At 49.8% G+C, this 15451-nt stretch overlaps 1 protein-coding gene across 5 annotated transcripts in view; it reads left to right on the top strand.

The window, feature by feature from the left end:
• The first annotated feature begins 8382 nt into the window (after positions 1–8382).
• Positions 8383–15451, top strand: part of ALKBH8 (alkB homolog 8, tRNA methyltransferase) — a 69500-nt gene continuing 62431 nt past the window's right edge. For 3 of the 5 annotated variants that reach the window (XM_073662194.1, XM_073662193.1, XM_073662191.1), the window contains exons 1-6: positions 8383–8515; positions 10673–10813; positions 11311–11551; positions 12512–12634; positions 13592–13687; positions 15214–15318. In XM_073662194.1, the coding sequence (XP_073518295.1) occupies positions 8498–8515; positions 10673–10813; positions 11311–11551; positions 12512–12634; positions 13592–13687; positions 15214–15318 (724 nt within the window). In that variant the 5' untranslated portion in view covers positions 8383–8497. Of the gene's footprint in view, positions 8521–8568; positions 8592–10672; positions 10814–11310; positions 11552–12511; positions 12635–13591; positions 13688–15213; positions 15319–15451 lie in introns of those variants that run through there. The other 2 variants (XM_073662195.1, XM_073662192.1) reach the window with 2 other exon arrangements.

Genomic DNA, 15451 nt, shown 5'->3' with positions numbered 1-15451 from the left:
GGAAAATTCGCTAACAAAAGATTCCGCAGCCGGGTTGTCCACCGAGGTGGAGACGGGAAACGGGATCCGAAGATGCTGACCGTAGACTACAAAAAACGGGGATTTGGAGGAAGATTCGCTCTCGTGATTATTGTAGGAAAATTCGGCCCACGGTAAAAGATCCACCCAGTCGGAATGGTGAGCATTAATAAAGTGCCGGAGGTAACTGTTTACATTTTGGTTGATCCGTTCTACTTGACCGTTGGACTGTGGGTGATAAGCAGAAGAAAAGTCCAAGGTGACTCCCAGCAATTTACACATGGCTCGCCAAAAGCGAGAGGTGAACTGAACCCCTCGGTCGGATACAATGTGGAGAGGAAGACCATGAAGACGGAAAATATGATGTATAAAGTCTTTAGCCAACTCGGATGCAGACGGGAGGCCCGGCAGGGGAACGAAGTGAGCCATCTTAGAAAAGCGGTCAGCGACCACCCAAATGACCGTACAACCGGCAGAGACAGGGAGGTCCGTTATAAAGTCCATAGCTATATGCTGCCACGGGGCAGCAGGTACAGGAAGAGGAAGGAGGCGGCTGGCTGGCAGGTGTCTCGGAACTTTGTTGCGGGCGCAGGACACACAAGCAGAAACAAAATCTATTACGTCCTTGTGCAGGGTAGGCCACCAGTAATGCCGGGTAATAAGCTGGAGGGTCTTCTTCTGACCAGCGTGGCCAGCTAGCTTAGACGAGTGTCCCCAGTGTAGGACCTTCTCATGATCAGGTACTGTTACGAACGCCTTTCCGGGTGGAAGACGATTTAGATTCACGGGGGCCACCTGCATTACTCTGGCGGGGTCGATGATGTGCTTAGGCTCCTCCTCAAGATCAGAGACCAAAAAGGATCGGGACAAGGCATCAGCTTTGATGTTTTTGTCTGCCGGGCGAAAATGAAGAATGAAATCAAAGCGGGCGAAGAACAAGGACCACCGGGCTTGGCGCGGGTTAAGTCTCTGGGCGCTCTGGAGGTAAGCCAAGTTCTTGTGGTCCGTGTAAATTATTACCGGGTGAAGAGCCCCCTCGAGCAAGTAACGCCACTCCTCCAGTGCCAGCTTAATGGCCAATAATTCCCGGTCTCCTATAGAATAATTGCACTCAGAAGAGGAGAAGAGTTTGGAGAAGAAGCCGCAGGTTACCATTCTTCCGGAAGACGACTTTTGGGTAAGTACCGCTCTGGCTCCAGAGGAGGAAGCGTCAACCTCTAGGAAGAATTGTTTGTTGCCGTCCGGACGATGCAGCACAGAAGCGGAGGAGAAAGCTTGTTTTAAGGAAAGGAAGGCCTCCTCTGCTTCGGGCGGCCATTCACTAGTATTAGTGCCCTTACGGGTGAGCGCAGAGCTAGGGGCAGTCCGGGAAGAGAAGTGCGGAATGAAGAGGCGGTAGTAGTTGGCGAAGCCCAGGAACCGCTGAATAGCTTTCAACCCCTCTGGTCGGGGCCACTTCTGGATGGCAGACAGTTTCTCAGGAACCATTCGTAGGCCGGTCTGAGAGATTATGTAGCCCAGAAACGGAAGCGAGGTCTGCTCAAAGAGGCACTTCTCATATTTAGCGTAGAGGTGGTTCTGCCTGAGCCTGAGCAGGACCTGACGAACGTCCCTCCGGTGAGTGAGAAGATCCGGAGAGAAGACCAAGATGTCGTCCAGGTACACCACCACGCAGGAGTAGAGAAGGTCACGGAAGATGTCATTGACCAACTCTTGAAAGACGGCGGGAGCGTTACAGAGACCGAATGGCATTACAAGGTATTCATAGTGGCCATCCCGGGTGTTGAATGCCGTCTTCCATTCATCCCCCTGACGGATACGGACCAGATTATACGCCCCACGGAGGTCCAGCTTGGTGAAGATTCTAGCCCCCCTCAGACGGTCAAATAATTCAGGAATGAGCGGAAGGGGGTATTTATTTTTCACTGTGATCTGGTTAAGGCCTCTATAGTCTATACAGGGACGGAGTGAGCCGTCCTTCTTTTTGACGAAGAAGAAGCCTGCTCCCGCCGGGGAGGTAGATTTCCGGATAAATCCCCGGGCCAGATTCTCCTCAATATATTCAGACATGGACCGGGTCTCAGCAGCGGTCAAAGGATAAATACTCCCACGGGGAGGAGTAGCGCCGGGCATCAGGTCGATTGGGCAGTCGTATGGTCTATGAGGGGGTAATGTCTCTGCTTCTCTTTTATTAAAGACGTCCGCAAAAGACCAATAGGGAACCGGTAGACCGGGTAGATTGGCTGGGGTAGGAGAAGGACGAGCAGGATGAACGGGAACTAAACAAGTCTTATGGCAGTCCTGTCCCCAGCGAAGAACTTCTCCGGTCTGCCAATCAAGCACGGGTGCATGTTTCTGGAGCCAAGGTAGGCCTAGCAAGAGGGTGCGAAAGAGTCCAGGCAGAACATGGAAGAAGATGCTCTCAGAGTGCAACATTCCCACCTGCAGAGTTATGGATTCGGTGATGAATTGGATGGTATGTGGTAAGAGGCCCCCATCCACGGCGGTGACAGATAAGGGTACAGCCAAAGGTTTGGTGGGAATGCGGTATTTCTCTACCAGGGACTGAGAAATGAGATTTCCAGCAGCTCCAGAGTCAAGTTGAGCCAGTTCAAAATAACGGTTCTCCCCGCAGATGATAGAGACCGACAGCATCAGAGATGGAGAGGGTTTACTTCTGTCTAGGGCGACCTCTCTGAGCGATCCTAGACACAGGCGTTTCCCGACCTCTCCGGGCAGGAACGGATCCGGTGCTCCTTACTGCCACAGTAGAAGCAGCTCCCCTCGGCACGGCGTAATTCTTGACCGGTCTTGACCATCTTGGTCTGGTCGACCTGCATAGGCTCGGGTGAGTGCGCCTGGGGAGTAACGGAGGAAGTGACGGGTCTCTGGAAGGTAGCGGCAAGGCGTGGAAACCTCCTCTCACGGATGGCCTCTTTGGTGCGCTCCTGGAACCGGATGTCAATCCGGGTGGCAAGTGTAATTAAGTCGTCGAGAGTGGTAGGAATGTCCCGACCGGCGAGTTCATCTTTAATACGGCCGGACAGACCCTCCCAGAAGATGGACACCAGGGCGTCGTTATCCCAGGCAAGCTCCGAAGCAAGGGTACGGAACCGTATGGCATATTGGCCCACGGTGAGACTTCCTTGGCGGAGGCGTAGCAGAGATGAGGCGGATGAGGTCTTCCGTCCTGCTTCGTCGAAGACTTTCCGGAAAGCCGTGAGAAAGGCTGGCAGGTTGGACACCAGGGGGTCTCCTCTCTCCCATAGAGGATTTAGCCAAGCCAGCGCCTCCCCCGTGAGATGAGACATGATGAAGGCTACTTTGGCTCGGTCGGTGGAAAACTGGTGTGCCAACAGTTCGAAGTGCAGAGTGCACTGGTTAATGAAGCCCCGTGCCTGACCGGGATCTCCGCCAAAACGAGGCGGGGCGGAGAGGCGGGGACCGGGAAGAGATGCCATGGTATTGATGGGCAGCGACGCTGCCGGGGTAGGAGTCGTGCGACTGGAAGCAGGTCCCGAAGAGGTAGTCAGTGTGTCCAGGCGGGAGTTAACACTACGCAGGTGGCTCAGGATGGACTCCTGTTGGGACCTCTGACGGGACAGTTCATGGCATAGGTCCGAGAGCGAGGGAGTTTGGGTGCCACCGGGTTCCATGGCCCGAGGAAACTGTAACGGGTCTGGGAGGTAGAACCTCTGAGCTATTATACAAAGGCGCAGTCTTTGTAAGGAGGCAGGTGGCTCCCAGGGAAGGCGGGAAGGTAGACACGACAGGTGACAAGAACAGTCTCAGGGTAGAAGGACAGAACGGACACGGCAAGTGACAGGAACAGTCCCTTGACAGGCGGGAGGTCACAGCAAGTGACAGCAGAGCCTCCAGGTAGGCTAGCAGGCAGGTAGCAGGTGGGCGCTCCCAGGTGAGCGGGCAAGAGTCTCTGGACAGGCAGGTGGTCACAGCAAGTGATGGCTAAGCCTCCAGGTAGGCTAGCAGGCGGGTAGCAGGTGAGCGCTCCCAGGTGAGCGGGCAAGAGTCTCTGGACAGGCAGGTGGTCACAGCAAGTGACGGCAGAGCCTCCAGGTAGGCTAGCAGGCAGGTAGCAGGTGGGCGCTCCCAGGTGAGCGGGCAAGAGTCTCTGGACAGGCAGGTGGTCACAGCCAGTGACGGCAGAGCCTCCAGGTAGGCTAGCAGGCAGGTAGCAGGTGGGCGCTCCCAGGTGAGCGGGCAGACTGATCCATAGACAGACTGGCAGGTGCTGGTAGGTAGACTGTCGGACCACAGGAATGCAAGCAGATAGACAGGTATCAGGCAGGTATCAAGCAGGTATCTGGAGACGGAACCTGAGGGCTGAAGCAGAGTTGATAGGCTTGGCAACAACATTGCTCGGGCACCTCCATTTTGGAGGAGGTGCCTTATATATGGTGAGGTCCTCCAGCCATTGGCCGGGGACTCCTTAGGACGGCGCGCGGCCCCTTTAAGAGAGAGGGAGCGCGCGCCCTAAGCACAGTGACCGGGAAGCAGCGCGCGCTGCCAGCAGAGCGGGAGGAAGACGCCGGGCACGGAGCGGTGAGGGGAACGGCGTCCCTGCCTAACAGGAGGCAGGGACGCCGACGCTACAGACTCAACAGGGAATACGACCTTCTCTCCTTCACCTAGCCATTATTGTGGGATCTGGAGTACAGGGGCTTCCTGTACCTCCCACAATAGCCCCGAAACCATACATTAAGGGTCATAAGTGGACTCATAGTAGGGTATCTCCCTCCATTCTCCCCACCTCCTCAGAGCTATTCCTCAACATACGATCCTTTGTCTCCAAACACAGACAGCTACCTCATGCCCTCTCCTGCTCTACTAACCCTTTCTCTGCTCCTCCTCACTGCTGGCAACATCTCTCCACATCCCTACAATCACTTCCACCTCCTACCCACAATCTATCCCAAACTCTCGTAACCCTTCTAACCTTATACCCATCTGCCCAGCCCTCGCTTCCCCAGTCCCTCTAACAGGAGCTCTATGGAACGCTCGCTCCGTCTGCAACAAACTTTCCTACATTGATAATCTCTTCATCACCAACAAGCTTTCCTTCCTCGACATCACTGAAATCTGGCTCACCTCCTCCGACACGGCCTCTCCTGCTGCACTTTCGTACGGCGGATTCCACCTTTCCCATAACCCCCGCCCCACATAGTGGAGGAATAGGTTTCCTCCCATCAGATAACTGCTACTTCACCCATATCCCACTGCTGCCCTCCATTACTCTCCCCTCTTTTGAAGTGCACTGAGTGCGCATCTACTCCCCCTCCAACTGGCTGTCATTTACCGCCCCCCCCAGGATCAACCACCACTTTCTTTGACCACTTCACCACTTGGCTACTTCATTTCCTCTCCGTTGACATCCCCACTATCCTCATGGGCGACTTCAACATCCCCATTGACACTTCCCTCTCAGCTGCCTCTAAGCTTCTATCCCTCACTTCATCCTTTGGCCTTACTCAGTGGTCTTCCGCACCCACCCACTGGACCGCTTCTGCTCCCTATCTAACCTCTCTAACCACAACCTACTTATATTCTCTGCCCTCTCCTCTCCAGGGCAACAATCCCCACTCCACAAACTTGCATACCCTCGCAGAAATCTCAAACACCTTGACCTACACTCACTCTCTGAATCCCTTCTCCCTCTTACAGACATTAGCTCCTTACATGATGCAGATGTTGCTGCCACTTTATACAACACAACAGCTGCAGCTCTCGATTCAGTCGCCCCCCTCACACATAGCAAAGCTCGCACAATCAGACAACCCTGGCACACCAGCCTAACTAAAGAATGGCGACGGGCCTCCAGGGTTGCTGAGCGTAGATGGAAAAAGTCCCACTCCAATGAGCACTTCATCGCATTCAAACAGTCCGTCACTACCTTCAAGTCCACACTCACTACAGCAAAACAAACATACTTCGCATCTCTCATATCCTCCCTGTCTCACAACCCCAAACAACTATTCAACACCTTCAACTCTCTCCTCTGTCCCCCAGTGCCTCCTCCCTCTCCTCTTATTTCAGCCGAAGACTTTGCCTCATTCTTCAAGCAGAAGATTGACACCATCAGACAAAGCTTTTGCCTAAAGCCCCCACAGCCCCTCCCCACACCTACTCAACACTCCTCCTCCAAAACCACCTTCTCCACCATTACGGAAGATCAACTTTCCTCTCCAAATCACACCTCACCACCTGTAAACTTGACCCAATCCCGTCCCACCTCATCCCAAACCTTACCACTATCTTCATCCCAACCCTAGCTCACCTCTTCAACCTGTCATTAACAACTGGCATCTTCCCCTCATGCTTCAAACATGCCTCGATCACACCCATCCTCTCTGACTAGCTATCGCCCCATATCACTTCTCCCCTATGCCTCAAAATTACTGGAACAACACGTCCATTGTGAACTTCCTCCTCTCATCCTGCTCCCTCTTCGACCGCCTAGTCTGGTTTCCGACTGCACCATTCTACTGAAACTGCACTGACTAAAGTCACCAACGACCTACTAACCGCCAAATCCAAGCGACCGTACTCTGTCCTCCTCCTCCTCCTAGACCTGTCATCTGTTTTCGACACAGTGGACCATTCCCTCTTACTACAAACTCTCTCATCTCTCGGCATCACAGACTTGGCCCTATCCTGGATCTCCTCATACCTAACAGACAGGACATTCAGTGTCTCCCACTCACACACCACCTCCTCATCTCACCCCCTATCTGTCGGTGTCCCCCAAGGTTCAGTTGTAGGACCCCTACTCTTCTCCATCTACACCTTTGGCCTGGGACAGCTCAGAGTCTCACGGCTCTCATTATCACCTCTATGCTGATGACACACAGATCTACCTCTCTGGACCCGATATCTCCTCCCTACTAACCAAAACCCCTCAATGTCTGTCTGCTATTTCATCCTTCTTCTCTGCTAGATTTCTAAAACATAACATGGACAAAACAAAATTCATTATCTTTCCGCCATCTCATTCAACTCCCCCAACTAACCTATCTATCAACAACAATGGCTGCCCCCTCTCCCCAGTCCCTCAAGCCCACTGCCTTGGGGTAACCCTGGACTCTGAACTCTCCTTCAAACCTCATATCCAAACCCTTTCCACTTCCTGCAGACTCCAACTCAAAAATATCTCCCTGATCCGCACATTCCTCAACCATGAATCTGCAAAAACACTAGTGCACGCCCTCATCATCTCCCGCCTCGACTACTGAAACCTCCTGCTCTGTGGCCTCCCTTCCAACACTCTCGCACCCCTCCAATCCATCCTAAACTCTGCTGCCCGACTAATCCACCTGTCCCCCCCGCTATTCCCCCGCCTCTCCCCTCTGTCAATCTCTTCACTGGCTCCCCATTGCTCAGACTCCAGTTCAAAACTCTAACCATGACATACAAAGCCATTCACAACCTGTCTCCTCCATATATCTCTGACCTAGTCTCCAATTACATACCCGCACGCAACCTCCGATCCTAACAAGATCTCCTTCTCTACTCCCCTCTTATCTCCTCCTCCCACAATCGCATACAAGATTTCTCCCGTGCACCCCCCCTACTCTGGAACTCTCTACCCCAACACATCAGACTCTCGTCAACCGTGGAAACCTTGAAAAGGAGCCTGAAGACCCACCTCTTCCGACAAGCCTATAACGTGCAGTAACCCTCGTTCCACCATAACGCTGCACGATCAGCTCTACCCTCACCTACTGTATCCTCACCCATCCCTTGTAGATTGTGAGCCCTCGCGGGCAGGGTCCTCGCTCCTCCTGTACCAGTCGCTGTCACATTGTGTTCAAGATTATTGTAAGTGTTTTTGCTATGTATACCCCCTTTTTCACATGTAAAGCGCCATGGAATAAATGGCGCTATAATAATACCTATGATGTTCTATGGGGAATTCACATGTTCAATGTTTTCCTCGGAGAGGTCAGTGGATAAAAAAAATCAGAGACATGACGGATTTTGATTTGAGTGTCAGATAAAAACTTTCAATGTAAACCTATGGGGCCTTGAAAAAAGTCAGACTGCACTCAGATGACATCAGAATGTGGTCCTATTTTTCTGGACTGATGGAAAGGAGATGAAGAAAGCAGCCCAACGAACGTCAACTCCTTTCCTATTCAAGCCCCCCTCCCCAATAAGAAGCCCCATAGAAACACAAGCCGCCCCTTCTCTGTGCAGCCCCATTTCTTTGTCTCCAAAATCCCTCCTCAGACCCCTCACAGTGAGTCCTGAGTCCCCGTCTGCACACAGCTCCATGGTGCAGAGCTCGCTCCTCACACAACTTATCCCCGGCAGGCCCAACACTATGCGGCTTCCTGCTCTCAGCGTGCCACTGGCTGGAGGCCCCGCCCCTTCCGGTGACGTCATTGCTCGCTGCAGCACCTCCGTCCTCTCTATTCACTTTCCTGCTGGGAGTTGGAGTTTTTGCGGCGACTTCCTGACCATGGCGGCTCACTGGGAGGTAACGTGAGTGACTGGCCCTGGCAGCACTGTGCTGAGGACGTGCTGCAGGCTGTGTCCTGTGGCTTAGCATGCCGGTATTAGGGGGTAAACTGCAGGGTGTGGTGTTTTGTTTTGTTTTTATAGCCTACAGTATGCTGGGACTTTTAGTGCAAGGACTATGGGAGGAGGACAAGTTATTACTCATGCAAATCAGCTAAAAATGGGCCAGGCCAGCCAGTGGGTCCCTATAACAGTGCCAGCCCCTGCATCTCTATAACAGTGTCCCCATAAGTCTGGCAGCTCTATAACAATGCCCCCATAACTGTTCCAGCTCTGGCATCTCTATAACAGTGCCCCCATAAGTATGGCAGCCCCAGCATCTCTATAACAGTGCCCCCATAAGTATGGCAGCCCCGGCATCTCTATAACAGTGTCCCCATAAGTGTGACAGCCCTGGCGTCTCTATAACAGTGTCCCCATAAGTGTGACAGCCCTGGCGTCTCTATAACAGTGTCCCCATAAGTGTGACAGCCCTGGTGTCTCTATAACAGTGCCCCCATAACTGTACCAGCCCCAGCGTATCTATAACAGTGTCCCCATAAGTGTGGCAGCTCTATAACATTGCCGCTATAACTGTACCAGCCCCTGCATCTCTATAACAGTGTCCCCATAAGTCTGGCAGCTCTATAACAGTGCCCCCATAACTGTTCCAGCCCCGGCATCTCTATAACAGTGCTCCCATAAGTATGGCAGCCCTGGCATCTCTATAACATTGCCGCTATAACTATGCCAGCCCTGGCGTCTCTATAACAGTGTCCCCATAAGTGTGACAGCCCTAGCGTCTCTATAACAGTGTCCCCATAAGTGTGACAGCCCTGGCGTCTCTATAACAGTGCCTCCATAACTGTGCCAGCCCCGGCGCTCTATAACAGTGCCCCCATAACTGTGCCAGCCCCAGTGTCTCTATAACAGTGTCCCCATAAGTGTGGCAGCCCTGGCGTCTCTATAACGGTTCCCCCATAGACTTTGGCCACAGGGTCAGAGATCGCTATGTGTAGCTGCTATACATAGTGCAATTCACATTCCAACCGTGTCGGGTTTTCTTTTTTTTTTTTTTTTTTTTTTCCGGGAGGAGAAAAAAACCAAAATCATCAATTCCACCATTTCAATTTTCCTTTTCCCCCTTTCGGCCTCTGCCGTCTTGGATAAATATTGGAATATTTCCTTAGTTTGGGGAGAGAACCACGCGGCTGTAAGAAACGTTAATTATTTTATTCACGTTCTTGGAAAGGGTCTGGTGTAAGATTTCTGGCATTAGGAAAGGAATTTGACGCGCGTCGTCGTCACGCCCCCCGTCACCAGGACCGGCTCTGCCATAATGAATCTGTTGTGAAAATGACAAAAGTGGCAAATTTTTCGCTGAACCCAAAGTTGTGTAATATTTTTTTCTCATTTTCAAAGCGATTTACGTTAGAGTTCTGGCAAAACTGCTTTGATGAATCAGGGACTTAGTGTTTTACTGTGCTTTTTTTTTTCCCCTTGGAAAAAAAATACATTTCCAACTGCAAAACAGTCTTTAAAAAAAAGAAAACAAAGAGATTTAAAAAAAAAAAAATCACAACTTGAACTGAGATCGACGCTGTGCTTTTCTAGCAGTTAGCTTTTTTTTTTTCTTGCAGGAAAAAATGCAGTTACATGTGAACATAACATTTCAGCTGATTCTTCTCAAAGAAGCAGAGGCCATTCTCTTCTAATAAATGGTTGTACACCGCCACCTAGTGGCAGCAGGCGGTATTGTCTTTCATCATTGGTTTTATCCTCCTTCCCATAGGATCTGCTGACAATGAAACACTCGGCTGACGGCACAGTGCTTGACATTAGCAGATACGAGAATGTGATAGCATAAATTTTTTCTTTCTTCAAGGTACAAGCAACATCAGGAGCCCAGAGGCCACTTGTCTCTCTGATTACAGTGTAACTATCATATTGTAAACCTTTTTTGGTGGGTTGTGGGTGCTAAAACCCCCACTGATCAGTCAAAACAAAATGATAGTTGCATATTAAGGCTGCATGTTAGTATAAGAGCCGGGGGCTCAGTGAGGATCATCATGAAGGACAGGACTAGTTACTCTCCTCTTCCGTCTCTTATTTTTCCATTCTGTGTTTCACTCCACAGACGGCAGCAGAGCAGATCCTGGAGCGCAGCACAAGACCAAAGCTGAGCAAAGAGCAGAAGAGGCTGCTGAAGAAAGAAGCGAAGGCAAAGAATATCCTCCTGCGGCATGAAGGCGTAGAGACAGCATCGCGTCCCACAAAGGTGGTCGCCGGGGCCTTGTCTGATGTCCTGGATGTATTGTCCTACACATCAATACAAAGATCCATTAATGTTCCTGCAGATACTTGTATAATCGTCACATCCTGACGAATATACAGAGAGGAGCGGCCCTGGACAGACTCCGCTGATCTCCCTGCAGAATCCGTCTCACACATCACTTTTATATGAATTTTATTCTCCTGTGCCAGCAACTAAGTGGCTAACACCTAGTGATCCCTCTCTGTACAAAAAAGGTTCTGCAGCAGCTTCAGTGTGTATGAAACGGTGTCTGAACTGCTGCAGAACCTCATAATATACACCTCAGCTGCTGCAGAACCTCATAATTCACATAATGTAACCTCAGCTCACCGTTGTAATGCCTGTACCATCACTATATGTGCTATGACTACTTATGGCACTCACCTCCTTGCTCACTGTGTGGTTATTAGGAGTGCAGTTGTGGACATGTTGGGTTTACAGATCCTTTCCCTTTTCTTCAGAGTCTGGTAGTTGCCAATGGAGGTCTAGGGAACGGAGTGAGCAGAGAGCGGCTCCTGGATGTCCTGAAGATACATGGCATGGTGGAGTCTCTGGTGATGCCCCCCAACAAGCCATACTCCTTTGTCACGTTTTCGTCCCTGGAGGCGGCCATCAGCGCTTACTCCTCTCTCAGCGGTCAGGACATCTTGTTTGTGGACACAGAGCAGAAGATCACACTGTATCTGAGCTTTGTGGATAAAGGTATTTATGTGTGGAGCGTAGTTATCTATGACTGAGGAGCAATGTGGAACGTAAGGACGCCGCTGCCATGTCGTTATTCACTCCGTCAGTGTACAGGAAAAGTCTGCACTCTTCTGTTGCTGAAAATCCTTTATTCTCAGGACCTGTGAGGGATCTAGAAGTGCCCCCCCCCACCAGTCCTAAAGTTGTGGTGTGTCCTACTAATGTGTGATACTTATTATGGAAATCGCCTGTTCAGAGAAGAAGACTACTTGATCTCTAGTGCCATGTTGACTTTTAGGATTGCTACATCCCGTAGGTGGCAGAAGAGTTATGTAATTTCCCAGAGAAGCATTGCATGGCCTTTAAGTCTCCTTACACTGGCATGTCAAGCGGGTCCCTCTCTACAAGGACACTTTAGACCCCCTGTGATACGTACTGATATGCATACACATTTTACCAGGGGGGAGTACTGTGGACTGTGCTTTATCCTGTACCGGGGTGGCTGTACCGTGGACGGTGCTTTATCCTGTACCGGGGTGGCTGTACCGTGGACAGTGCTTTATCCTGCACCGGGGGGCGGTGTACCGTGGACGGTGCTTTATCCTGTACCGGGGGGGGGGGGTGGGGTGTGCCGTGGACGATGCTTTATCCTGTACCGGGGGGGGGGGGGGGTGCCGTGGACGATGCTTTATCCTGTACCGGGGGAGGGGTGTACCGTGGACGATGCTTTATCCTGTACCGGGGGAGGGGTGTACCGTGGACGATGCTTTATCCTGTACCGGGGGAGGGGTGTACCGTGGACGATGCTTTATCCTGTACCGGGGGAGGGGTGTACCGTGGACGATGCTTTATCCTGTAGCGGGGGATGGGTGTACCGTGGACGATGCTTTATCCTGTACCGTGGGATGGGTGTACCGTGGACGGTGCTTTATCCTTCTTTTTTTTTCTTGTGTAAATGATCTTTCCTTTTATTCCCAGTTGAAGTAAAAGCGACGTCCCCTCCGGCCTTACCCCCCGGCCTGCTAATTGTAGAAGACTTTGTCTCTCCAGAAGAAGAACTCACACTGCTGGACAATATTCACTGGGAGACGGAAAACACCCGTAAGTATCGTATGAGCTTCGGCTGATCCCCCGGACCCCACAGATCGCACTGATCGTGTGTGAGTAATCTGTAACCAAGGCCCTTCCATATGATCATTACCTGGCTGCCCGTGACAGATGCATCCTTACAGCTCAACTGAGGGGAATTCATTAAATGTCCTTCACCAGATTTCTGACTTTCAAAAGTTGCAATATTTTTCTTTTTTGCGCAGAACTTAGTAGAGTGACGTCAACTGCAACTTGGCGGATTTTACTGCAACTTCTGCCTGAAATTGGTGTAAATTATAGCAGAATTGTGTGCCAGCTCATAGGTGGCATAGATGTCCGTTTCTGGCACATGGTACAAGCCGCTTAATACATTTGTCACATACTTCCTCCTGTGGGCTTATAATGAAAACTGGCATATAAAACTCTTCTTATGATATGTTTACACTACTGTGCAATAAAAAAAAAAGTTATCACATCCTAGAATGCAAATACCCAAAATATACTATATCCTGATATTGTGAGATTTCAGCTCTGAAGCATTCAGGATTGTGAATGCAACTCTGGGCTATAATACAAGCCCCGATTTATCAAACAATTTGCTCCAAAATTCTGGCATAAAACGGTTTTGAAATGTTGCTAAATTTTGATTTATGAGTTGAGCAAAAAAACTTTCCGGCATGTTTTGCCAACTTTTTAAAAAGACGGCCAGAGCTTAGCAGGTAGGAAGGCACAAAATTACAATAAAAATGTACTCCTGTCCCAACGTTTCTTACACTGGCGAGCAGGATGCAGCAAATTTATTAAGAGGTGCTTTTAAGTGTGGGCACGTCTTATTCCAGCGGACTCTTTGTCAAGACTGGTGTGTATAGTGCCTGTCTTTGTAAATTCGGGGGGAATAGTCTCTAATTCAGGATCAATATAAAATGAAAACCACTGAACTCTTCAGCTTTGATTGAAATCTATTTGCAGATCAGAAGTCCCTAAAGCATCGGCGGGTGAAGCATTACGGATACGAGTTCCGATATGATAACAACAATGTAGATAAGGACCAACCATTGCCTGAAGGTGCGTTATAAAGGCTAGCTTTTATCTAAATAGGTTCAAAATACCTCTCTGATTTAATTTCTCAATATACGTTTAAAGCAGTTAGACTTGTTTTCCTGATACACCGCTCCAAACCCCCTACATTATGTAATTAACATGTAATAATATTCTGGCTACCTGCAGCCACCACTAGAGGGAGCCTAGGAGCTCACTTTATACTGTTGTGATCGAGTTCAACATAAAAAGCGTGTGCAATGAGCTCCCCCTTGTGATGTCTGTAGGCACTTAAATTAAATCCAAGGAAATTACGGCTTTTTTTTGCACATAGCGGACTTTTATATTCCCTCATAAGGCTTCTCATCAGGGTTTACTATCAATAGACCATCTAATGAGCCCTTACCACATAACTATATATGTATGTTTGGGGAAGGGTTCTTTTCTCACATTTCAATAGTCATGTATATGATGGTGATCTCGCAGTTCACTGCACCAGTGCCCATGTAGTTTCCAGCTGTTGTATGACAGCTGCCATGCTGAGTTATTGCCTGGGATTGTAAGGAACGCTGACCCGGTCATTCTGCATCACAATCAGTGCTGATTATGGTGCTGAAATAGGTGAGCGGCCGTCTTCACCATCTCCCAGTGAGCCCTGTAATAGATGGGATAAGCTGATTTATACTGGGATGTAACAAAGGCACTCTGAGGCAGATCCCTGTGCCATTATATGGACATATGACTTTACAATACGGTTTTAAAGGGGTTGTCATAATTGGACACCCCTAGCGTAATATAAAAACACCCTATACTCCTCTCCTGCACTGGCACCATTCCAGCGATGTTGGCACCAGGTCACCCAAGGCTCAGGTGACATGGTTATACCTCGTGAGTGCTGCAGCCAATCAGCGTCCGCTAATGGACTGCAGCGCTCATGGTTCTCTTGGATGAACCTCGGATCTCATCGATTGGCTGCAGTGCCCCTGTAATATAACAGTGTCAGGTGAACCTGGGGAGACCCTGCTCCGACATCGCTGGATTCGTGCTGGAGGTGAGTATCTGCTATTTTTTATTTTACTCTGTGGAATATAGTATTTAAAAAAGGGGTTGTCTGAATAGTGAGCAACCCCTTTAAGTTTAATGAGCAAAAGAACTTTAAAAGTTATAGAAAATAAAGTGATAAAGTTTGAATAAATATATCGAATCTTAAAAAAAGAAAAAATGGCTGTAAATATAAATGTGTTTTTTTTTCCTTTTTAAATAAGTTGCTTTTATGAAATAGGACATACTGGTAGGTCGTATCTCTGATGTGTGTGTGCCGTGCGGCTCAGGAGCTGTGCTGGCCGTATTATACAGAGGCTGGCGTAGCGGCCTTTAAATGGCTGCAATCTGTATTGTGACGCGATCCCGGGGTGCCAATGGATTACCGTGGCCAGCTGAAGGCCTGTCGTGTCCTATTCTGGTGGCCTGTCCTAAGGTTATGTCATCAGTATTATATGCCCGGACCACCTTCCTAACACACACACATATATTTATTTTATCTCTTTTCGCAGGTCTGCCGGCGTTCTGTAAGACGCTTCTGGGCAGATGTCTGCATCAGGGGCTTATAAAGAATATTCCGGACCAACTAACAATAAACCAGTATGAGCCCGGCCAAGGTAAGACCGCTAGTTGTGCCTCCATCGCTGGTGGCTTCATACCCTACAGAAAAAAAATACAATATCCAGAAACATAGACGTAAATTTCACGATTCCAAGAAGACCATGCGGCACAGATAGGGAAATCCTGCAG

This window comes from Phyllobates terribilis, unplaced genomic scaffold (assembly GCF_046119375.1).
Source record: "Phyllobates terribilis strain yellow unplaced genomic scaffold, ASM4611937v1 Scaffold_2__4_contigs__length_985480577, whole genome shotgun sequence".
Taxonomy (NCBI): Eukaryota; Metazoa; Chordata; class Amphibia; order Anura; family Dendrobatidae; genus Phyllobates; species Phyllobates terribilis.
This window is presented reverse-complemented; position numbering and strand designations above follow the sequence as displayed.